The 26,744-nt window shown below is 44.2% G+C and overlaps 1 protein-coding gene across 6 annotated transcripts in view; it reads right to left on the bottom strand.

The window, feature by feature from the left end:
- INPP4A (inositol polyphosphate-4-phosphatase type I A) overlaps window positions 1-26,744 on the bottom strand; it is a 197,972-nt gene that overhangs the window by 91,405 nt on the left and 79,823 nt on the right. For all 6 annotated transcript variants that reach the window (XM_073590559.1, XM_073590561.1, XM_073590563.1 and 3 more), the window contains exons 4-8: window positions 22,418-22,462; window positions 13,712-13,830; window positions 5,898-6,014; window positions 2,796-2,875; window positions 1,817-1,928 (exon numbers count right to left, since the gene is read on the bottom strand). In XM_073590559.1, the coding sequence (XP_073446660.1) occupies window positions 1,817-1,928; window positions 2,796-2,875; window positions 5,898-6,014; window positions 13,712-13,830; window positions 22,418-22,462 (473 nt within the window). The remainder of the gene's footprint in view (window positions 1-1,816; window positions 1,929-2,795; window positions 2,876-5,897; window positions 6,015-13,711; window positions 13,831-22,417; window positions 22,463-26,744) is intronic.

The raw sequence follows: 26,744 nt of genomic DNA, 5'->3' as shown, positions 1-26,744 counted from the left end.
CGTTGATGGTTTGGGGAGATCGGACCCTTTCAATAGGATCCGTCGCCCCTGTCTCATCTTCATAGTAAACTAGAAAAAAATAGTCTGGAGAGATCCAGACTGTGTGTGCCTCCATAGGACACTAAGCAAAAGACTGATTTCCGCCCGCAATAGGGGCGAGGGTGTGTACTGCGGAGGAGGCGCTAACCTCTTTTTTTCACTTAGTGTCAGCCTCCTAGCGGCAGAAGCATACACCCACAGTATCTGTGTCCCCCAATGAGACGAAGGAGAGAAAAAACTTGCCCGACATATACAAATGATTGTTACAGAATAAGGAACATATTTTTAAAATGTATCTCGGTGGTCCCATGCAGTCATAAACAAATAAAAAATGGGAAAAAGAGACACTTATTTTCCATCGATACTGACAGAAAATCTGGAGGAAAAAAAAATAATAATAACATGACAGTGACAAAACTAAAACTCCATGTATCCTGAAAAAAAAGACAAAAACTGTTTGAATACCCAAATGAGAAAATTTTTTAAATCTCTAAACTGCAGGTATGAAAAAAATCCGAAAAAAAAGAGCCTGGTCAGGAACGGGGGTGAATCTCCCAGTCTCGAACTGGTTACATTGATTACATCTATAAATCAAAATGATAATATTAAACATTTTTCCGTAAATATAAAGAGTTATCCTAGAAGTATAACACAAGGGTGCATGTATTTGGCTGGTGAGAAATATAACACAATTACCGTACATTACACTTCAATGTATTTCTGCAGTCAATATTTGATAATTTGGGATCCATCATCTGGGACTACCACAGTAGGTGCTACAGGAGTATACCTATCCTTCTGCAGAAAATAAAGATCATCGGAAGTGGCCAAGCGCTCCTTTTATAATAAACACATCTTATACAACCTGGCAGGAAGACAGGCTATAAAAGTAAGAAAAAAATTCCATCAAGGGAGAACTCACTAAGGGTATGCGCATATGATATTTATTCTCAGTAGACATTTCTGCTTCCAATTTTGTTTGGCTGCCTTAATGAAAGTGCGGCTATTGGGGAAAAATGAACTTATTTCCCTCTTGAAAGCCACTGGACTTCAGTCATGGGAGCACTCTGACAGCTCACTTTTCACAGATACACTACTGAGCAGGCTGTCAGTCAGTGACAGGGCGCACACACAGCCGCCACTCAATGTGTGACTGAAGCTGCTTCGACCGTGCCTCTATGACTGAAAGCCGGAAGCTCCCATAGATGTGCTTTCAGTAAGGAGGCCAGGAAGGGTTTTAACACTGTTTACCTGCAGTTTGGCCCTATATCTGCAGGTTAATAGCATTTGGTGACATGACAGGTTCCTTTTACCGTAGTTGGGGAAACAATTAGTGATGAGCGAGTATGCTCATTGCATGGGTTTTCCAGAGCATGCTCAGGTGTCCTCCGAGTATTTTGGCGTGCTCGGAGATTTATTTCTCATCGTGTAATCTGCATGATTTGCGACTTGTAGACAGGCTGAATACATGTGGGGATTCCCTAACAAACAGGCATTCCACACATGTATTCAGGCTGTCTAGCAGCCGCAAATCATGCAGATGAGACGACGAAAACTAAATCTCTGAGCACGCTAAAATACTCGGAGATCACCCGAGCATGCTCGGAAATACCAGTATACTCGCTCAACACTAGAAACCATGATACTTGGTTTAGTGATCCAAAAAGAAAAATGCTTTTACAGAAACAGGCGAATAATGATTCAGCCTTTACAATGTCAAAGGACGCCAGCGCTGGTTCGAAAATCTGATCTTAAAAGTGTTATTATAAACACTTACTCTTCCATTAACAGTATCTGACGATCTGGACACAGGCGCTTGCTGATCCACTTTCTCCTCCATTTGCCAGCCTATAACCGTAATATTTCCTACACGCTGCAGCTCAGCAGACCTGTAGAGAAGGATACAGACTTCACGGTCATTAAAAATACAAATGGAAACAAATTTGGGGCAAATCAAAAATAGACTAAAAACACAAACTCCCCCCCCTCCAAAAAAAGAAAGAAAATGCAATGAGTTGGCCTAATATACATATGCAAATACAACATTTATCTCCTACATAGGCTGCCCTCAAGCTGTCAGTGATATGGGCAGGACTATACAGAGCTCGGCATTCAGGGAATGGATAAATCCACAGGAGATAAAACAGGATTGTTATCAAACCTGCAAGCAGCCCTCTAAATATATGTTCCCACGATGAGCTGTTGATGCTGCAGAAAATCTGTATGTAAATTCGGTTACTTGCATTTTTTTTTCATTGTACTTTTTAGTGCATTTTTTACATGCTTTTTATTGTTTTTTTACATCTCTTGTTGGTATGTCATGTTTTAAATCAGGCTGCTTTGTTTTTTTTTTATACTTCCTGGTACTTGGCTTTGACAAAACGTCATGGGTGGATTACAAACAATTCAGCGCATTTCCACTGTGGGGAAAACCCGTATATTAAATTCAGCGTACCTGCAAGAGAATTTGAGTTTGCAAATGTGAAACCCACTGTAGCTCAGTAAAACAATTTACAGTGGTCATGAGATTTCTATAAATCCCATCCACTTTGCTGGAACTGTAAGACGCTGCGTTTTTGAAGCAGCAAAAATACACAGCGTCAAAAACTCACATCAAACTCATCGTAGGAACACAGCCCAAAGATACATCACTGGAATCAGGGTCTCTGCACCCGCATCATGCTGCTCTCAGATTTCATAGCAAAAACCTATACGTGATGTGTAGAAGTACATGATATCATACAGATAGCACTGACCATAATGGTAAATGTAACCTGTGGTTTTTCTCTTGCAGCAAATCTTTCACTATGAACTTTCCAGAGCCCAACAAGTACATCTGCATGGAAAGAAGACAAGAAGATTACTTAGATCATAAAGTTCAAGGTTGCTTTACTGTAAAACATCATGTCGTAATACGCTTTCAGATGTATCAGCTGCCAACATGACAACTGCCATGCCACATTAATAGAAGACAGGAACCCTAGTGCCACATATTGGAGCTAGCAAGCCTGAAAGTCAATATCCACTCTATAAAGGGAACTGGTCAGTCAGCAGGATTAGCCCCTAAAAGGTATTAGGAGCACTTTATCAGTCTTCTAATACCCAGCTTATTGATGCCGGGTTCAGCGCTAAACGCCATATCTATGTGTCCACGCTCTCCTTGGCTGCAGTCACCGGACCGCTGTCAATCAACGCCTCTGCACGGAGAGAGGAATGGTTGGCGAGAGGGCTGATAAGAGTCATAAAATGCTCCAAGTAAAAATTGTGGAAAAAATTGTAATTTGTAGTATTAAATTGGTGAACACACCAGCAATGAGGAAAAGAGATACAGTGGGGCAAAAAAGTATTTAGTCAGTCAGCAATAGTGCAAGTTCCACCACTTAAAAAGATGAGAGGCGTCTGTAATTTACATCATAGGTAGACCTCAACTATGGGAGACAAACTGAGAAAAAAAAATCCAGAAAATCACATTGTCTGTTTTTTTTTCATTTTATTTGCATATTATGGTGGAAAATAAGTATTTGGTCAGAAACAAGCAATCAAGATTTCTGGCTCTCACAGACCTGTAACTTCTTCTTTAAGAGTCTCCTCTTTCCTCCACTCATTACCTGCAGTAATGGCACCTGTTTAAACTTGTTATCAGTATAAAAAGACACCTGTGCACACCCTCAAACAGTCTGACTCCAAACTCCACTATGGTGAAGACCAAAGAGCTGTCAAAGGACACCAGAAACAAAATTGTAGCCCTGCACCAGGCTGGGAAGACTGAATCTGCAATAGCCAACCAGCTTGGAGTGAAGAAATCAACTGTGGGAGCAATAATTAGAAAATGGAAGACATACAAGACCACTGATAATCTCCCTCGATCTGGTGCTCCACGCAAAATCCCACCCCGTGGGGTCAGAATGATCACAAGAACGGTGAGCAAAAATCCCAGAACCACGCGGGGGGACCTAGTGAATGAACTGCAGAGAGCTGGGACCAATGTAACAAGGCCTACCTTAAGTAACACACTACGCCACCATGGACTCAGATCCTGCAGTGCCAGACGTGTCCGTCCCACTGCTTAAGCCTGTACATGTCCGGGCCCGTCTGAAGTTTGCTAGAGAGCATTTGGATGATCCAGAGGAGTTTTGGGAGAATGTCCTATGGTCTGATGAAACCAAACTGGAACTGTTTGGTAGAAACACAACTTGTCGTGTTTGGAGGAAAAAGAATACTGAGTTGCATCCATCAAACACCATACCTACTGTAAAGCATGGTGGTGGAAACATCATGCTTTGGGGCTGTTTCTCTGCAAAGGGGCCAGGACGACTGATCCGGGTACATGAAAGAATGAATGGGGCCATGTATCGTGAGATTTTGAGAGCAAACCTCCTTCCATCAGCAAGGGCATTGAATATGAAACGTGGCTGGGTCTTTCAACATGACAATGATCCAAAGCACACCGCCAGGGCAACGAAGGAGTGGCTTCGTAAGAAGCATTTCAAGGTCCTGGAGTGGCCTAGCCAGTCTCCAGATCTCAACCCTATAGAAAACCTTTGGAGGGAGTTGAAAGTCCGTGTTGCCAAGCGAAAAGCCAAAAACATCACTGCTCTAGAGGAGATCTGCATGGAGGAATGGGCCAACATACCAACAACAGTGTGTGGCAACCTTGTGAAGACTTACAGAAAACGTTTGACCTCTGTCATTGCCAACAAAGGATATATCACAAAGTATTGAGATTAAATTTTGTTTCTGACCAAATACTCATTTTCCACCATAATATGCAAATAAAATGAAAAAAAAACAGACAATGTGATTTTCTGGATTTTTTTTTCTCAGTTTGTCTCCCATAGTTGAGGTCTACCTATGATGTAAATTACAGACGCCTCTCATCTTTTTAAGTGGTGGAACTTGCACTATTGCTGACTGACTAAATACTTTTTTGCCCCACTGTATGTCTAGCAAAATGCACCGAATTTATCATTCCAAGTGCCCCATGTAATTTGCTGGAATTTGGCTGACTCCTAAATCTTTCCAGTGCTTTAATAAAAACACAAGGAAAAACACATCAGAAGTCAATGTTTTGTTCCCTGCAAGAAAGAAGGCAAAGAGAAGCAAGTTAAGGGTTTAATGGAAGTTCAGGTCTGTACTTACAAGGGGGCTTAGTTTAAAACAAGAAGAAAAGATCAAGAGTGCGGTACAAGGTCTTGGTTACAGATATGACCGATCAGGATGGAATGGGTCCTACGAGACAACAATGACTTATAATGGATCTCCGAAAAACATACTGCCTTGGAATTTGGCCCATGCGTCCTTTATTGTTAGAATACTATACCTGTTTTCTGCAGGAAAGTCATGGAAATTGGATTTGTCTACGCTTGTAGACTTATCAAGAAAATTACCAGTGCCGAAACGAGGGGAAAGTCTGATACAAATATATTATTACTGGCTGCTCCCGAATACAAAATGCTATATGCAGATGAACCTTCACTTAAATGTTGTAGGGTACGTGCCCATGATCAGGAAATAGCAGCGCTTTGGACGCAGCATATTTTTGTTGCGTCGAAAACGCCGCAATCAATCATGCAGTTGCATGTGGATTGTCCGCATCCAATACATTCTATTGTGGAAATTGGCATGCTGCGACTGGTAAACCCGCACCACGGGTGAGTCTACGCAGCGGTAAAAAGAAGCACAGTGGGCATGGGACTTGTATTGTAGAACGCAGCGTTTTGGATGCAGAGTAGGTGAGCTGCGTCCAAAACGCTGATATTCCTGATCATGGGCAAGTACCCAAACTTATTTCTGCCCCTTTTTAATTTCCTTTTATTTTTTTAAAAATGAAAAAAAAAGAAATGATGTACGCCACTTACAGTTCCCTGAGATCGGTCTTTGACATCGTACACAGACAGCTTAATCTGCGTCATCTGGTTTATAAGAGAGTCTTGGAAGAAGGCAATGCTGCTAAGAAATATAGGATTACTCGTCCCCTGAAAGATAAATGAAATTCAAACAATTGGTTAATTTTCCTTCTTCTGCAGTCAAGGAAACTATTGTGATTAGTTGCAAACATACTGGGATAATGACAGCAATATCTGTTACATTTTACAGAGAAACCAAAGGAATGACTGGCCTTCTAGGGCACAATACCACTCTTGTGTTTGACTTTCAAGCTCATGTTACAAATGAGAGGCACGGTGCCAGGAACAAACATTATGGCTCAACTTCTAGAATGACTTGCCAGCTAGTAACATAACAGCTCTCCTCGTCTATTATAGCCGCAAGTAGTGTCAAGGACAACGTTAGTCATTTTAAGGGCACAGAAGTCAAATGAATACCTGAATATAAGCAGCGCCTCAGTTTCTAGATATAAGATCACATGCTGTCTTTGGTCTGATTCTGTTAAGAAATGAGCCAGAAGTGAACAGAAGGCAAGACTAACCACTGTGTTTAAATACACTAAATTTCTTTCTCTTTCTTCCACACTTACACTCATCATGCCGAGATATGCTCTTACGGCTTTGGCTCCATTACTCCTCACTCTCCTTCGCTATCCACAAACCCCAGCACCTTCTAACCAAGTAATAATCTCTCCTTCCCTCTTGCCTCCCCACCTGACATCCTCCGCTGACCTGCTCCTCAACCTCACATCTCTCCGAATAAAACACAAAACATGTCATCCACTCTCCTTCTCCCACCTGCTCTGCCTCTCTCTGCTTCTCACTGCTGGCGACATATCTCCCAATCCTGGACCCCCAAAGCTCATACCTTCCATTACTACCCCCTTCTAGCGCTCCCAACCCAATATAAATACCCAAAATCTTTCCAACCTCAAGTCCGTGCCCTTCACGCCCACCACCCTGCTCCATCTCTCTGGATCACTCTGGAATGCCCGTTCCATCTGCAATAAACACCATGTGATTCACGACCTCTTTACCTCTCGCAATTTTTCCTTCCTTGGCCTCACTGAAACATGGCTGACACCCTCCGACACCGCCTCCCCTGCTGCGCTATGCTACGGCGGACTTCACTTCACCCACACTCCTCGCCTTGACAACAGACATGGTGGAGGAGTGTGCCTTCTCCTTTCTTCCAACTGCACCTTCAACCCATTCCCACCTCTTCCCTCCCTTATCCTCCCCTCTTTTGAAGTCCACTCTGTCCACATCTACTCTCCCTCCAACCTCCAAGTGGCTGTCATATACCGACCTCCAGGCCCGACCACTGCCTTCATTGACCAATTCTCTACCTGGCTCCTTCACTTTCTCTCAGTTGTTCAATACTTTTAACTCCCTCCTCCGTCAACCAATGCCCCCTCCGACTTCCCTAATCTCTGCTGAGGACTTTGTCATGCACTTCAAAAACAAGATAGACCAAACACGGCAAGTCTTTATTATTCAACCACCACAACCCCTTTGTATACCAGACCAATGCCCAAAACTCTTAACCTCCTTATCCAACTTCACTGAAGGGGAGCTTGCTCATCTTCTCTCAAAATCACACCTCACCACTTGTGCACTCGACCCGATCCCATCCCACCACCTCCCCAACCTCGCCACCACTCTTTTCCCATCCCTAACCCACCTCTTCAACCTATCATTAACTTCTGGTACCTTCCCTTCTGCTCTCAAACATGCCACAATCACACCTATCCTTAAAAAGCCAACCCTCGACTCAACCGCTATGTCCAGCTATCGCCCAATATCGCTGCTTCCATTCACTTCCAAACTCCTGGAGCCGCCCGTCCACACTGAACTTTCCTCCCATCTCTCATCTAACCTGCTCTTGACAATCTACAATCTGGTTTCCGCCCCCACCACTCCACTGAGACAGCCCTGACCAAAATTACTAACAACCTACTTACAGCCAAAACGAACGGACTATACTCCTGCTTCTAGACCTGTCCTCTGCTTTCAACACAGTGGACCACTGCCTCCTACTACAGATCCTCTCTTCCTTTGGCATCAAAGACCTTGCCCTATCCTGGATCTCCTCATACCTCTCCAACCGCACATTCAGCGCTTCTCACACTATCTCCTCATCCCACCCTCTCTCTGTTGGGAGTCCCCCAAGGCTTTGTTCTAGGACCCCTACTCTTCTCAATCTATACACTTGGCCTGGGGCAACTCAAAGTCCAACAGATTCCAGTACCACCTTTATGCCGATGATACTCAGATCTGCCTCTATGGCCCAGACGTCAGTCACCTCTCTGCTCTCCAGAATCCCGGAGTGTCTATCAGCCATATCCTCCTTCTCCTCCCGCTTCCTCAAACTGAATGTGGACAAATCTGAACTGATCATCTTTCCCCCATCTCACAGATCTTCCTTACCCGATCTATCTATAACAAGTGACGACATTACACTTTCCCCCGTACTGGAGGTCCGCTGCCTCGGAGTAACCCTTGACTCTGCCCTGGGCTTCAAACTGCACATCCAAGCTCTCTCCACCTCCTGCCGCCTCCAGTTCAAAAATATTTCCAGAATCCATCCCTTCCTCAACCCTCACTCTACTAAAATGCTTGTGCATGATCTCATCATCTTCCGTCTCGACTACCGCAACATCCTTTTCTGTGGCCTCCCTGCTAACACCCTGGCACCTCTCCAGTCCATCCTCAACTCTGCTGCCCAACTAATTAATCTCTCTCCTTGCTACTCCTCCACTTCTCCCCTCTGTAAATCTCTTCACTGGCTCCCACTCCCTCAGCGTATCCAATTCAAATTACCAATACTGACCTACAAGGCCATCTATAACCTGTCTCCTCCATATATCTCTGAACTAATCTCCCGATATCTTCCCTCACGTAATCGCCGATCCTCCCACGACCTCCTTCTCTCCTCCACACTTATTCGCTCCTCACCCAACCGCCTCCAAGACCTCTCCCGAATAGCCCCCATCCTCTGGAATTTCTTGCCCCAAGACGTCCGGCTATCAACCACACTCGGATCCTTCAGACGTAACCTGAAAACCCATCTCTTCAGGAAAGCTTACAGCCTGCAGTGATCCCCGCTGCCTCCTCACCACTACTTGAGCTACCGCCTCACCATCACTAGAGCTGCTGCAACCCCCCAACCAACTGTCTCCTTCCCCACCATCCTGTAGAATGTAAGCCCGTAAGGGCAGGGTCCTCTCTCCCCTCTATATCAGTCTGTGATTGCTAGTTTGTTTACTGTAAGTGATACCTGTAATTTGTATGTAACCCTTTCTCATGTACAGCACCATTGAACCAATGGTGCTTTATATATATAATAATAATAATGCTGTGTGCTGACTTATAGCAGATCTATCATCAAATTTCACAATATACACTGGCTACATTCACGTCGGTTCCGGGTGTATTGAGCTGGCACCTACCTAAAACAGCAGCAAATGGAGTTAGCTCAGATCATTGATGTTTAACCACGTCAATCTGCGACAGCTGCATTTAAAAGGAACTGGCCATTTAAAGAAATAACGTTAAAATCATGCCTGCCTTTGTTACTGGAGCAGCAGCCACAGGGAGAAAATTATATCCTCCCTGAAGCCACTCGCTTTCAGTCATATAGGCAGGGCAGGGATCGGTCACAATCACTGCTCACTATATTTTGAGCATGCTGGAATCACTACCCGCCGCTTTGATTTATAGCCTGCTCTGCATCGTAAGTGTGCAACTTCCTTCAGTTCCACCTTCCCTGCCTCTCTATATGTCCTTCAATGCAGCTAAAAATGAGCAAAGACGTTTCAAATTGCCTAAAGGAAACCTACTTGGGTAGTTACAGTCACTGATAACTTTTAATTTAAATGTAGTAAAAGACAGAGGATGACCTCATATAATGACTGTACAAGGTATATATTCCTTGTCCAATCAAATTAAGTCCTTTGTGATCCTAGATCGTTCCTAATATCACACTGCATAAATGTATGCTCCCATGTAGAGATGGGTTGTTGGGAAACAAAGTATCTCGCTCTCCAGGATTAATGAGCAAAAAGGGCCAACAGAAAAAAGGAAAGAAAAAGCATGGTATGCACATTAGCTAACTGCCTCTGTGTGGCTGAAAGTAGACATAAAGATGAGACAAATATTATATATATATATATATATATATATATATATATATATATATATATATATATATATATATATATATATATATATATATATATATATATATACACACACACACACACACACACACACATACACACATTGTGATAAAACGCTCCGGGATCGCCTTTGCTGGGGTCAAAGGCCACGTGGGTTTAGCATGAAACTCAGATACACAGCCGGGATCCGGTCATAACTGACACTGGGTCAGATTTATTTCAGGTGAAAGCAAAACATACGAAAAAATATAGTATAAAACAAAAACCTTGCCTGTCCGGCACTAACTAAACAGGGCCCGATCTAACTACCAACTGCAGGGCTTCTCCCATCCGGCCAAACCACGGTTACCATGAGCACTGCTTTCACTCACAAGTGTCGCTCACACAGACATGCTCTCTGTGTTCCCCAGGCTGAGCAACTAACACCCCACTTGGCATCCTTTTATACCTGCCTCCCTCTGCTCATTAGTCATCAGGTGAGATACTGACCAGACTAGGCCACATAGGAAAGGTATCTGGGCGAGTTATACCTGCCTTCATCCACTATTCCCCCATGATTCTCACAAAATATTATATATACATACATACATACATACATACATACACACACACACACATATACATACATACATACATACACACACACACACACTACCGTTCACACTCATACTTTTATTAATCAAATGAGTTGCCATGTGAATTTAAAATCTAGTCCAGACATTGACAAGGTTAAAAAAAAAGATTTTTAGTTGAAATAATAATTTTCTCCGTCAAACCTTGTTTTCGTCAAATAATGCTCCCTTTGCACCAATGACAGCATTGCAGACCTTTGGCATTCTAGCAGTTAATTTGCTGAGGTAATCTGGAGAAATTACACCCCATGTTTCCAGAAGCCCCTTCCAAAAGTTGGTTTGGCTTGATTGGCACTTTTTACGTACCATACGGTCAAGCTGCTCCCACAACAGCTCAATGGGGTTGAGATCTGGTGACTGCGCTGGCCACTCCATTACAGATAGAATACCAGCTGCCTGCTTCTTCCCTAAATAGTTCTTGCATAATTTGGAGGTGTGCTTTGGGTCATTGTCCTGTTGTAGGATGAAATTGGCTCCAAGCACGCGCTGTCCATAGGGTATGGCATGGCTTTGCAAAATGGAGTGATAGCCTTCATTAGTCAAAATCCCTTTTACCTTGTACAAATCTCCCACTTTACCAGCACCAAAGCAACCCCAGACCATCACATTACCTCCACCATGCTTGACAGATGGCGTCAGGCACTCTTCCAGCATTGTTTCAGTTCTGTGTCTCACAAATGTTCTTCCGTGTGATCCAAACACCTCAAACTTGGATTCGTCTGTCCATAACACTTTTTAGCAATCTTCCTCTGTCCAATGTCTGTGTTTTTTTGCCCATATTAATCTTTTCCTTCTATTAGCCAGTCTCAGATATCTCAGATATGGCTTTTTCTTTGCCACTGTGCCCTGAAGGCCAGCATCCCAGAGTCGCCTCTTCACTGTAGACGTTGACACTGGCGTTTTGCGTGTGCTATTTAATGAAGCTGCCAGTTAAGGACCTGTGAGGCGTCGATTTCTCAAACTACAGACTCTAATGTACTTGTCTTGTTGCTCAGTGGGGTCCCCACTTCTCTTTCTACTCTGATTAGAGCCTGTTTGTGCTCTCCTCCGAAGGGAGTAGTACACACCGTTGCAGAAAATCTTCAGTTTCTTGGCAATTTCTGGCATGGAATAGCCTTCATTTCTAAGAACAAGAATAGACTGTCGAGTTTCACATGAAAGTTCTTTTTTCTGGCCATTTTGAGAGTTTAATGGAACCAACGAATGTAATGCTCCAGATTCTCAACTAGCTCAAAGGAAGGTCAGGTTTATAGCTTCTCTAATCAGCCAAACTGATTTCAGCTGTGCTAACATACTTGCATATACATACACACACACACACACACACACACACACACACACACACACAGATGTAGACTGACACAACCAAATTTTTCGAAACCTAGTGACAAACTAACAACGGAGACTGCTGTATACATTACATAGGAAACACCTAGACTGGTGTATAGATCATATAAGATACACCTAAAATCTACTTTGTACATCATATGGGATACACTGAGACTACTGTATACATCACATAGGAAACATTGAGACTACTATGTACATCACATGGGAAACACAGACTGGTGTACTGGTGTATATTGTAGATCACATAGTACACACTGATACTGAAATTTATAAATCACATGGGATACACTGAGACTACTGTATACATCACATGGGATACAATAAGACTCTGCTGTATACATCACATGGGATATACAGACACTCTACTGTATACATCACATGACATATACAGAGACTCTGCTGTATAGATCACATTAGATATACTGATATTCTGCTGTAGAAATCACATGAGACACAGACTGCTCTATATAGATCACATAGGACTCACAGACTGCTGTATACTTCACATAGGATACACTAAGACTACTGTATACATCACATGTGATACTCAGAATGCTAAATATATCCCTTGGTGTACACAGACTGCTGTTTACATCACATGGGATACATAGACTGCTGTATAAATCACACTGGATGAACAGACTTCTGTATACATCATATGAGATACAATGAGATTCTACTGTATACATCACATGGGATACACAAACTGCTGTATATATCACACTGTATACACAGACCGCTGGAAACATCACATGGGACACAATGAGACTCTGCAGAATACATCACATTGGATACACATAGAATCTCCTGTATACATCACATGGGTACCCTGAAACTCTGATGTATACATCACAGAAAATACATTGAAACTCTGCTATATACATTACATAGGATATGCTGAAACTTCTGTAATTTCTACAATATTATTAAATAATAATGTTAAGAAAATAGCTGGAGTGTTTAAACAGGGTTAGCCACTTAATTTTTATTTGCCAAATGTATTGTAAATGTGATTTTGTAGCACTTGCTAATTTATAAATATTACCAGTTCTCCTCCTTCGCTTATTAGAGAAGGTCTGGTCACAAGCTTTTCCAATAGCAGGCATTTAAAGGGAATCTGTCAGCAGGCTTTACAGAAAGCAGAGGTTCAAACCTAAGCAGATGTCCCATTACTGGACAACCCCTTCTTAATTACCCTATATAAACTAAAAAGGAAATTAACATAATGCCACCTTCCAGGCTGGCAAAATGCCAACACTACAATTCCTCGATGTCACATATCCGTATCGGTTGACTGGCTGCAGCCTTTCAGTATTCTATACTATTCTATCCAGCAGACGTCTGACCTGGCGGAATACTCAAAGGCTGCAACCAATCAGTGGACATGTGACTGACAGGAATTACAACGTCGGAATCGCTAGTATGGCACTGATCCGGCAGAGGAAAATGTTTTTTAGTGGGCACTTAAGCCATTAAGAAAGAGTGGAGATAACCACTATCCATATCACCTATTAGGTCAAACAAAAGTCAAAAATTTGGGTATAGGTCTATGTTTGGTTTATTGCATCCACAGTGGTTTTAGTGCAGCACACTTCTCCGCTACCTTCGACCAGCGCATTCTCACCTCGATGATCTCTGTCTGTGCATGCTTTGTCCAGAAAGCCTGAGGAGGCGTTGTGACACTAACAGCAACAAAACTATTCGGCTTCCGCTCAAGTGATGGAGTAGTCAGTTCACTGCATGCTGTAAAAAAAAAAAAAAAAAAAAGTTAGGTACCATCATTGACAAGCAAAACTCACATCTGACAGTATAGCTTAGGATGAAGCTTGCACAGATATAAAATTATTAAATATAGACGCCCACTTACTTTTAATGGGGCATTTACAGCAGTAAAGATTATGAATTACATACAGCATCATGTGACTTTATATAGCTCAAGACAATTAACCTTCAAGGTTATCGAGTTGTCCAGTTAGGAAGCACAAGTGATTGAAATCAATTTTACCTACATTGGAGAAAATTGAAGTAATAAACGGTGTCTCACAGAGGAGACTGAAAGACAACCCCACAAAGGGAAGGGTTCTGCATGCGGTCGCCACAGACAATTACTCTCTCCTTATCCTTCCTGACGGATTCTTCTCTAGTTTTGTGTTTTACTAGATTACTCATCATTATTAGTAATACGAGGTGGTACGTGCAGCCCATTTAGGTATTAGCCCAGCTCCTTGAGGATGGCACTTCCACACAGTCCATCGCAAGAAGCATTTTTGTGTTCCAGCACAGTCTTAAGAGTATGGAGGAAATAGATGCTAGAACAAAAAGAACAGGACAGGGCCACGGAAGAACATCAACCCACCAGCAGGACAGGTATCTGCTCCTTTGTGGGAGGAAATATATACAGTGCTCTCAGTGAGAGAAACAAAATAGGAATCTTGTGGGTATGATACCTTTTAATGGCTAACAAATAATAGTAAATAATGTTACAAAGCAAGCTTTTGGGCCTGCTTGCGTCCCTTCATCAGGCTGATATAATAAAATATTTGAAGAAACCTTATTTATATACAGTTTAACGCATATGCTGGTGTGATACATGGACATTTCAATAAACAAATGCTGAGCTTGAAGAGAGAATCCTTAATTAGGTAAGATTACATCAGTGGTGTGAAAGTTGTGTGAGATCAAAGGGCTGTTTGGAGAAAACAGCTCAGATATGGTAATCCAATATTTAGGGATTTACTTAACAGACACATACAAAACGCTATACTCCCGTAATTTCCCCTCTTTTTTGGAAGACCTAAAAAAGACACTGACCAAGTGGGAAAAGCTCAATTTATCATTCTTTGGGAGAATGGCCTCCGTTAAAATGACGATACTTCTAAGATTACTATACTTGCTGGAGACATTACCTATACCGATCCCGAGACTGGTGATCCGACGAATCCAAAAATCGTTAAATAACTTCGTCTGGGCTCACAAACGCCACCGAATTGCCCAAACGGTGTTGATATCCCCCAGAAAATTGGGTGGCTTAGCTTTCCCTGATATATGGAAATACTACTTAGCCACACACCTGAGACGTGTCCCTGCTTGGACCATATTTGACCTCAGTGGATAGATGGAGAGAGGTGGAACAGAGATGGCTGGCCCCTATTCACCCAGCTACCTTATTGTATGGAAATTCCTCAAATGCCACAGATGCCAGTCTTTTGGGTCCCATGGTACTCACGAGACGAGTGTGGCGGGCGGCCAGGAAGGCCTTCTCACTAGCACCAACCGAATCTCCACTGACGCCATTTTTATACACAACAGCCTTACAAAATAGTTCAGATAGTCGTGTGACGACCCCATGGATCCGGGCTAGACTCTTTTGTTTTGTAGATATTATAGACCCTTGCACCAACACAATACTCCCCTTTGCGGCCCTACGAGAAAAATTTAGACTTCCTAAAGAAGCTTTCTACACCTATGCCCAGATACGTCACTTAGCTATATCAATGATCAAATCAACTACATTCCCCAAACTTACCCCATTTGAGGGCCTCTGCAGGCAGGGTCCATCAACTAAGGGATTAATCTCACGAATATATGACATACTCTCGTCACATATGGAAATACAGCACTCGTACATGACGAAGTGGGAAACATATCTGGGAAGAGTGATTCCGAGACCAATGTGGCAGACTATCTGGGAAAAGACAGCAAAGACTTCCATATGCACCACACATAAAGAGAACCAATACAAAATACTGATGCATTGGTACCATACCCCTGAGGTCTTGAATAGACTCTTCCCCAACACACCAGACCAATGCTGGAGATGTAAGCTAGATAAAGGGTCTCTCACCCACATTTTTTGGGACTGTAATGTCCTGGCTCCGTTTTGGAGGGAAGTGGGGGGGTTGATCCACAGAGTTTTGGGGATTGAGGTCGTTTTGGATCCATTCAATTATCTCCTTAATGTTCCTCCTATGGGTATCTCAAGGGACTCGGCCAGGCTGCTCCTACATATTTGGACTTCGGCAAAGAGTCTTATATCCTCGTTCTGGAAGAAGACTTCTCTCCCTACCATTCAAGATCTAGAACAGAGAATCCAGGAAACAAGGCGACTGGAATACCTCACCGCATGTATTAATAACCAGCTGGAAAAATATCAACGGATATGGTCCCCTTGGGACCTTTTTGTGAACAATAGCACTTAACCGCCAGTGAGCACAGTTTATATATTTTGATATGCTGATCTGTATGCAAAATGTGTCAAATACTCCTTCATACCCTTCCCTATCTTTCCCTACGTCTCCCCCCTGTCTAAAAGTTTCGTTGTATTTGATGGAAGGAGAGAGAGGTTGAAAATTTTTTCCATTTCTCTTTTTCTTAAAGTGTAACCTTTCGTGTTTAAGTTTTAAAAAAAAACTTTTTCAGATAATAAAATAAACAGTTTAAAAAAAAAAAAAAGGATCATACCCACAAGATTCCAATTTTGTTTCTCTCACTGAGAGCACTTTATATATTTTTTCTACTGGCTAACACGGTACCAAACCACTTTTGTAGGAGGAGGAATGGGAGAAGACCTACTAGAGCTCTACAACTTGACATCAGAGGGTTACCGGTGTGTATATTTCAGATCAAACAGCCAGAAGCAGACCCCCTGAACATGGCTTGAGAGTATGACATCCTGCAGTGGAAACTGTGCTCACATCTCAACTCTGTGCAGTTTGATTCACATTAGCCAGACATCAGAATTTGCAGGTCCAACATTGGCACGTTGTTCTCTTCACAAATTAGAGCAGGTTCTCAAGAAAATGTGATGAATATACAAGAGTCTGGAGAAATGATGATGAACGTTCTTTTGCCCGCAACTTCATCCAACATGACCGGTATGATGGTGGGCCAGTGATTGACTGGATAGTGTGAGAATCATGTGGGAATAGTGGATGAGGGCAGGTATATCTCGCCCAGATTCCTTTCCTATGTGGCCTATCTGGTCAGTATCGCACCTGCTTGCTAATGAATAATGGGAGGTGGATATAAAAGGATGCCAGGTGGTTGTGTGAGTGTCTCAGCCTGGGAACACAGAGAGCCTGTCTGTGTGAGAGACACACGTGAGTGGAAGCAGTGCCCACTGCAACTGTGGTTTGGCTGGACGGGAGAAGCCCGCTAGTTGGTAGTTAGGTTGTCCATTGTTTAGTTAGTGCCGGACAGGCAAGGATTTGTTTTATGTTTTATTTCCTTTTGCATTGCTTTCACCATTAATAAACCTGACCCAGGGTCAGTTACACCCGAATCCCAGCTCTGCGCCTGAGTTTCATGCTGAACGCACGTGACCTTTGACCCCAGCAAAGGCGAACCCGGAGTATTTTATCACATTGTGGTGGAGAACGCGGGCATCACGTTGCAAGCATGAGCATGGAGGACGTGGTGAAAGCGCTGGTACAGTCCACCGCCTTCCAGCAAGAAGCTAATCGGGTGATGATGGCCCAGCTGAAGGAGTTGGTGGACATGACAGCTACCGATCGTTCGCTTCTCCAGCAGGTGGCGCAGCGCCTGGCAAGCCTACATGAGGTTAACCTGGAAGCCGAGTCGAGAGTGATTCACGTGAGTCGGTACTGGCAGAAGATGACGACCGAAGATGACGTCGAGGCATACCTGACCACGTTTGAACGGACGGCGGTGCGAGAAAAATGGCCGAAGGCACGATGGGCCGGCCTGATTGCCTCGTTTCTTTCCGGTGAGGCCCAAAAGGCTTATTATGACTTAGAGCCTGAAGCCGCGCAGGACTTTGACAAACTGAAAGCCGAGATCTTGGCCCGGCTGGGAGTGACGACCGCTGTCCGTGCACAGAGAGTGCATCAATGGACTTATCAACCGGATAAACCACCGCGGTCACAGATGTTCGACCTGATCCACGTGACGAAGAAGTGGCTACAACCCGAGGTGTTGACAGCGCCAGAGATAATCCAGAGAGTCGTCATGGACAAGTACTTGAGAGCTCTACCGCCAGCCCTGAGGAAGTGGGTAAGCCATGGAAATCCTACGACGGCAGATCAACTGGTGGATCTGGTTGAACGTTACTCCGTGGCGGAAGGACTCCGAGACGACGCTACCCCACCTCGTTCTTCATCATCTCCACGTGGAACCGGTAAGACTGTTCCAGGGAGTAGGGGAGATGGAAAAATCCCTAAGACAGTGGGGGAGGAAAACGGGACTGCCCGCACTGCGAGGCCGAGAGTAACGAACTATGGTCTAAGCAAGGGGCCCGTTAGGTGTTTCCGCTGCCAAGAGATGGGACATATTGCTGCGAACTGTCCGGTCACTACTGAACCCATGCAGTGCGACGTCACAGACTCTAACAACCGCATGTCTATGGTTGCACGGGTAGTGAGTGTGAATGCCGGTCAAAAGGATGTGGAAAAACACTTGTGTGATTTAACTGTTGATGGCAAAAATGTGGTGGCATTGTTAGACTCGGGAAGTGTGGTGACTCTGGTGAAGGCCAGTCTGGTGTCAGCCCCGACTGGACCATCAGACAAATTTTCTGTAACGTGTGTGCATGGAGACACCTGTTCGTACCTCACCACGGTCATATGCATTACTACTTCCTATGGGTCTGTGCAACATAAAGTGGGACTCGTCCCGGCGTTATTGCATGATGTTATCCTGGGCCGGGATTTTCCCCACTTCTGGCAATTGTGGGAGAATCAGTTGATGCCCTCGGGTAATAGTGTACATGGTTCTTCTCCCAGGGCGCATGTGGGTCCCGAATCCCTGGGAGAGGTCTCCCCGGAAGACTCGGCGGAAGAGTCTGCGGGAAATGACCTGCAGTTCCCGTTTTCAGTCATGGCGGGTGATACGGAAGAGACCGGGGAAGAGGAGGAGGCCGACAGCCGTCCACCTCCCCGTTTGCCAGATTTAGAAGTTCAGAAAGATGACTTCCAAAGCGAGCAAATAAAGGATCCTACCCTTTCTCAGGCTAGGACGAATGTAAAAGTGATAAATGGGGTACCCGTAGAACCTGGCTCTAGGCTGGCATATCCTTACATGGTTCTGGAGAATGATTTACTCTATCAGATAGAGAAAAAGGGGGAAGATACGGTGCAACTATTAGTCGTGCCAAAACCCTACCGGCGGCAGGTGCTGGACCTGGCCGACGGACATGTGATGGGAGGTCACCTAGGAGTCCAGAAAACCACCGAAAGGATATTACACTGTTTTGTTTGGCCAGGCATGCATCACGATATTCGTGTATATTGTGAGTCTTGTCCTGACTGCCAAGCCTCTGCACCTAAGCCCCGGTTCTGTAGCCCTTTGGTACCCCTACCTATTATTGAAGTCCCGTTTGAGAGGATTGGGATGGATTTAGTTGGGCCCCTTCCACGGTCTGCACGTGGACACCAACATATCCTGGTCATCTTGGATTATGCCACTCGTTACCCGGAGGCCATCCCTTTGCGTAACACGGCCACCAAGACGATTGCCAAGGAACTGGTGCATGTGTTTAGTCGGGTCGGTATACCAAAACAGATACTCACCGACCAGGGGACCCCCTTTATGTCCAGGGTAATGAAGGAGCTCTGCCGATTGTTACAAATCGAACCGTTACGCACATCCGTGTATCACCCTCAAACAGACGGGTTGGTCGAACGGTTCAATAAAACTCTGAAGCAGATGCTGAGAAAGGTGATAGACAAGGATGGGAAGAACTGGGACTATTTACTTCCATATTTGCTTTTTGCCATCAGGGAAGTACCCCAGTCTTCCACGGGATTCTCGCCTTTCGAGTTATTGTACGCCCGACGTCCTCGCGGACTGTTAGACGTTGCAAAAGAAACCTGGGAGGGTCAGGTCACTCCGTTTAAAACAGTGATAGATCACGTCACACAAATGCAGGACCGTATTGCGGCTGTTATGCCTATCGTCAAAGAACACATGATACAGGCTCAAGGAGCCCAAAAAAGAATCTATGATAGGGGCGCCAAGATCCGTACGTTTGCACCCGGAGATAGGGTGTTGATCCTGGTCCCCACGGTGGACAGTAAGTTCCTGGCAAAGTGGCAGGGCCCCTTTGAGATTAAGGAAAGAGTTGGTGAAGTAAACTACAAAGTATATCAGGCAGGTAAATGGAAACCTGAACAGATTTATCATGTAAATCTGATAAAACCCTGGAAAGATCGGTCTGCCTTGTCAGCGGAGCTGGCCCGTCCCGTCTGCTCGCATACCGTACCGGAGGTACGGGTGGCAGAGACTCTCTCGGAGCGGCAAAAGACTGAGGTCAGGCAGTGTCTACTTCACAACCAAAAGTTTTTCTCAGAAAAACCTGGGCAGACTACGCTCATGGAACATGACATCGTAACGGAACCTGGTGTCACAGTTCACGTAAAGCCCTACAGAATCCCGGAAGCGCGCCGTGAAGCCGTTTCCCGAGAAGTGAAGGCAATGTTAGAGTTAGGTGTCATTGAGGAATCGCACAGTGCTTGGTCCAGCCCGATTGTGCTAATTCCTAAACCAGACGGCACCATCCGGTTCTGCAATGACTTCAGGAAACTGAATGCGGTCTCAAAATTTGGTTCCTTGCCCTGCAGGCCTACACTTTTACTGTGGAGCACCGCCCAGGGGTACAGATGGGGAATGCAGATGCCCTGTCCCGAGTGCACTGTTTGGCGGGTGTCATTGCTCGACCGGAGTGGTCAGAGCAGGGGGGGGGGGGGATATATGAGAATCATGTGGGAATAGTGGATGAGGGCAGGTATATCTCGCCCAGATTCGTTTCCTATGTGGCCTATCTGGTCAGTATCGCACCTGCTTGCTAATGAATAATGGGAGGTGGATATAAAAGGATGCCAGGTGGTTGTGCGAGTGTCTCAGCCTGGGAACACAGAGAGCCTGTCTGTGTGAGAGACACACGTGAGTGGAAGCAGTGCCCACTGCAACTGTGGTTTGGCTGGACGGGAGAAGCCCGCCAGTTGGTAGTTAGGTTGTCCATTGTTTAGTTAGTGCCGGACAGGCAAGGATTTGTTTTATGTTTTATTTCCTTTTTGCATTGCTTTCACCGTTAATAAACCTGACCCAGGGTCAGTTATACCCGAATCCAGCTCTGCGCCTGAGTTTCATGCTGAACGCACGTGACCTTTGACCCCAGCAAAGGCGAACCCGGAGTATTTTATCACAATAGGCATATCCTTGGAGGGTCATACAAATCTTCACATGAGCCAACGGTGACCTGACAGCTGTTAAGTATCAGGATGAATTCTCAGAACTATTGTTAGACCTTACATTGGTGCAGTGGCCTTTTGTTCCTCTTGGTACAAGACATTGCCCAGACTCATGTGACCAAAGAGTATAAGCAGTTCATGGGTGATAAAAGACATTAATGCCAATGAATGGCCCTTATGTTTCAGAAGCATGAATCCAATTAAGAACTTCTTGGACATTATGGATCTGTGCATCTGACACAAACAAGAAGCACCACACACTGCCCAGAGCTCACTGATTTGATCCAAGTCTGGGATGAGATCTCCCAGGACACCATCTGCCTCCTCATCAGGAGCAAGCCAAGATGGCATTAGGAGTGTACACAGGTATGTGGGGACAACACACTACTGAGTCACATTATTGAACTGCCATATTGAAAGTTATGCAGATTGGGTCAGTCTATGGTTTTCGGTGTAATTTTGAAATCAGCCATCGTTTGGTTGACAATTTTGGTTTCAACTGACTGTTGGTACATCATTTTGTCTCAAATAATTATACAATTTATATTGGTGAAGATTTTCAACTTAATTTACACAATGGAACGGAAAATTTAAGTGTTGCCTAATTTTTGAGCAGATAAACTATAAAGTAAATGAGTCCAATAACACATACTGAATGTCGGCACTGCTTACACTTCAAGTCACTGGCGGAGCAATATACAGGAATCTAGAAAATGGTCAAACAGCAATCTTTGGAAATGCTCAGCAAAAAGACAGCAGTCTTTAGATACTTCATAGACGAAAAGTCCCATTGCTGCACTCACAAAATGAAGCAAATCTTCTTTACAGTGGCATGTACGGGACGGGAAGTAGAAGCAAATAACACATGGTTACGGATGTCATAAATGCCCTTCCTTGGGGCTTCACATGAAGGCCAGAGGAAGCGTCATGGATGGTGGGAATCGGCCGCAGGCTACGGGTTGCTTTAACTACCTGTCCTGTATATGCCACAATAAAGAACATTGTTTCATTCGGTGAGAGCGGAAATAGCATTTTTCTTCTATAAAGTACTTTAAAGTAAACTTACAATATCTACAACATTTTAAAGGTAAAGTGCAGCTTCTTAAAACTTTGTTAAAACTTACCCAAACTAAATTCCAAAATTGGTTCATCTGGATCCTGGAAATTTCCTATTAACATAAAGTAAATATAATTAAATAGTGATCAGATACATTACCATACAAAAGACCCTACACTACGTACAGGCTGCCATGAGGAGCACAGGGTCTGTGTGTTGCCGTATCATCACTGCTGATTTTCTCTCCCTTACCTAGCACTTACAGTAAAAGAATGCCAGCCCCGCCTGTTGCTCATATTACCATCCGGGCTGTATACAAGCTTTATATTTCAGGAATTCTGCCGAGAGGTTGGCAATGATTGCTAACACCGTTGCACATCGCTCCAAGAATTCATCTATACATTGAGTGCAAAGTACATAGCTCAGACAAATGAGCAGAGGAAACATTACTAAAACTGGAGTCACACATAGCGACTCACCAGCGATCCCGACAACGATATCAACGTGTCAGGATCGCTGGTGAGCTGTCACACAGACAGCTTCACCAGCGATCAGCACAGCGACGCCGAGCGCGCGGCGTCGCTGTGTTCGTTAGTTAGCAGCGCGCTGATGCAGGGAGCTGGTAACTAACGTACACATCAGGTATTCAAGGGACGTGCGTCCCTTAGATACCCGATGTGTACGTTAGTTACCAGCTCCATGCATCAGCGCACTGGTAACTAACGTACATATCGGGTATCTAAGGGACGCACGTCCCTTGGATACCCGATGTGTACATTAGTTACCAGCAGATCGCTGGTCTCCCGTCTGTCACACGCAGCGATGCGTGCTGGCCAGCAAGAGACCAGCGACAAAAGAAATGTCCAGCAGTTTCCTACAGCGATCAGCGATACCGGCAGTGGGGCCGGTCGCTGATCGCTGGCACACACAGCGATCTCGCTGGTGAGATCGCTGTTGTGTCACAAAACTTGTGACTCAGCAGCGATCTTGCTAGCGAGATCGCTATGTGTGACGGGGCCCTAAGCCTTGGAAAGGGATTTCCACTTTTAGGAAACATATCCCCAAACACTCCATACATATAAAAAATGCAGCTAGTAGTCATATTACCCATATCTGCTGTTGCCCTGGTCTCGGTATATTGGGGGCAGCGGTAACATCATGGGTACAGTGCACATTACCTCTGCAGACAATCACTGACCTCATGGGCTTATGCTGTTTACATCGGCAAAGCTGCTGCGCTCAGTGATTGGCTGCAGCGGTGATATGCATTACAGTAACCCACCAACCTACTGTCTCCTTCCCCACCATCCTGTAGCATGTAAGCCCGAAAGGGCAGGGTCCTCTCTCCACTCTGTATCAGTCTGTCATTGTTAGTTTGTTTACTGTAAAGGCCCCGTCTCACTAAGCAATCTCTGTAGCGAGATCGCTGCCGAGTCACAACTTTTGTGACGTAACAGCGATCTCACCAGCGAGATCGCTGTGTGTGACAGCGATCAGCGAGCGGCCCCCCTGCCTGTATCGCTGGAAGAAACCTCTGGACATTTCTTTGGTCGCTGGTCTCCCGCTGGCCAGCACGCATCGCTGTGTGTGACAGGCGGGAGACCAGCGATCAGGTGTAAAAAATAGTAAAAAAAAATATATAGTTATTCTCACCTTCCGACGTCCCGTTCAGCCATCCCGCCTTTCTCCACGCTCCGGTCCCAGTGATCCTTTGCACGAATGACCGTGAGACTTTGTTATCCCTCGAGACCGTGACATCTCGCGGTCATTCTCGCAAAGGAGCACTGGGACCAGAGCGTGGAGAGAGGCAGGATGGCTGAACGCGACGTCGGAAGGTGAGAATAACTATATTTTTTATTTTGATTCTATTTTTTACAGGGATGGCCAGCGATGCCGGGCGCTCGGCATCGCTGTGCTTATCGCTGGTGAAGCTGTCTGTGTGACAGCTCACCAGCGATCACATAGCGACTTACTAGCGATCCTGACACCTTGATATCGGTGTCGGGATCGCTGGTAAGTCGCTTAGTGTGACGGGGCCTTAAGTGATATCTGTAATCTGTATGTAACCCCTTCTCATGTACAGCACCATGGAATCAATGGTGCTATATAAATAATAATAATAATAATAATAATAATAATGTAATAGATAACAGAAATATTGCACTCCTTCCTACAGCAGAGTTAGAAAGTAGGAGAAGGCTCACTTATGGGGTCATTAGAGCCATCACTGTTATGGTGGTACTAAGACATGTAAAATAGTCTGTTTTTTGAGAACTTTGTAAGGCAGCGTTCAGATGCAGTGATTCTTTGCTGCTTTTTTTTAGGCAAACTAAAAGCTGCGTTTTACAGTATCAGGAAAAGCCATGAGATATCAAAAATCTCATCTACACACTTGTTTTGTTTTTTTTTTTCCTGACCGAATTTGAGAATGGAAGCATATTTTTAAATCGGCAGAAAAAGTCAATTCTTTCTGCGTTTTTTCAACCATACAAAGCAATGAAGAAGTGAAAATATGCTGAAAAAAACACAACGGTGATTTTTGCAGCGCTTTTGCTGCATTTGTTAAGTGTTTTTGGTGAGTAAAACTAATTTTATTAAACATGAATTGTAGACAGATCAGATATGTAATTCATACCCAAAAATGCTGCAAAAAAATAAAAAGCATAAAAAAGCTGCAAACACGCTGAAAAAACAGGTGTTTTGAAAACATCGTCTTTACTGCCTTGTGAAAACGTTGCATGTGAACATAGACTGACTGGGTCTGCTCATATTTAATCAGGGCCAGGACAAAGATGAAACATTTTATTTCACTTCTTGGCAGATGAGGGATTTTATATTCTTTTATTAGGATGCCATCTGTTATGGGCTAAAAGCTATAAAGCAAATCCACAAATGTAGCAGTGTTAGCAAGCCCAGTATGTGTCTAGATGTCATGTACAGGCTAAACAAAATGTGTAGCCCCGATCTAGACCAAGGCAGAATTGCAGGCTCCCATACAATGCCAGGATCCTCACAGGTTAAAAGAAAATGGAAAAAAAATATTTTCCCTTTAAAGCAATATGATAAGAAAGGAAAAAATGAGAATATAAGTTGTACTACTGCATTCCAGTCATCAACAATGCCAGAAACACACTTCAACAACTATACAAAAAGAAAAGTTTGCATACCCCACGTGGACATCAGTGCGCATCTAGTATTCCACTAAGGCTAGGTTCACATCAATACACTTCTCTCCACCGAGCACTATGTTGGGGTTCGTAGGCATCCCCCAAAAAAACTGTATTCTAAGCTGATGGAGTCACTTTAGATACTGTCTGGCTTTAGTTATGGCAGTATTCGTCTTTTTTAGACAGGCACAAAAATGTGGCAAATCATTTATTTCTTTTTTTTAAACGCAGTCTGTCACTGCCCCAATGTTTGTTTACAGGCTGCAGCGGTGACTTCACAGCTACAGTACGCATCACCACTGCAGCTAATCATTAAGCTCAGTCTCATGCCATCTACATCAGCAGGGGAAGATGAGTACCAGCTCAGTTTGTCATTTTAGATTTCTGCAAGGGTAAGGAGCAAAAAAATGGTGAAACTGGAAAATCCTTTTAATGGCTTTCTCCTCTGCACAAACTATCCATTTGTGATCTGTAAGGGTCTGACCGATGCGACTGCCATCAGTGGGGAAAAAAAAGGGGACCACAGTGATCCAATGAAGTGTAGAGGGACAGTATTGAGAGGTGGTAGCGTGAGAGGACTGTATGGAGAGATGGGAGTGTGGGGGACACTGTGTAGAGGTGGGAGAGTGGAGGAACAGTATTGGAGAAGAAAGTCTGACAACAACTCCCAGTATCTCCTTACAAGTGTAACGAACATACTGAGAGTTGCAGATTAATGCAATACAAGTGTATAAAGGGCTGGCCTGACATTGCAACTGATCGCTGTACTAAGCTTGGTGAAATATCCATGTGCTAAACGTGGTGCTGCTGCTACAGTCATGTACTGACTGTGGTTCTGGTGATGGATTCATGTACTGACGGTGCTTTTGGTTATGGATTTATGTACCGATGATGTTTCTGGTGAACCAATTCATCTACTGACTGCGGGTCTGGTGAAGGAGTCGTATACTGACGGTGCATTTGATCTTGGACAAATGTAACAATCCATAACTGGTATTATGATGTGCTACATTGCTATGTTAAAACTCCTCAAAACCTGGCATTTTGAGATTATGAGAAGGATTTGGAGACTTTCTGCTTGAAAAACTCAGAATAAGTTTGGGTATGTTCCCATTGAGTTTTTGGAACAGAAACGACACAGACACAATCCAAATCCTCCTCAAAAAATCAAAACTTGGCTTTGGTGATGCATTTGTGTAGTGACAGTGGTTCTGGTGAGCTACTCAT

The sequence above is a fragment of the Dendrobates tinctorius genome, unplaced genomic scaffold (assembly GCF_039654945.1).
Source record: "Dendrobates tinctorius isolate UK_male_01 unplaced genomic scaffold, ASM3965494v1 ptg000117l, whole genome shotgun sequence".
In the NCBI taxonomy this organism is placed as follows: Eukaryota; Metazoa; Chordata; class Amphibia; order Anura; family Dendrobatidae; genus Dendrobates; species Dendrobates tinctorius.
The sequence above is the reverse complement of the archived record's forward strand: the minus strand, read 5'-3'. Positions and strand labels throughout refer to the sequence as shown.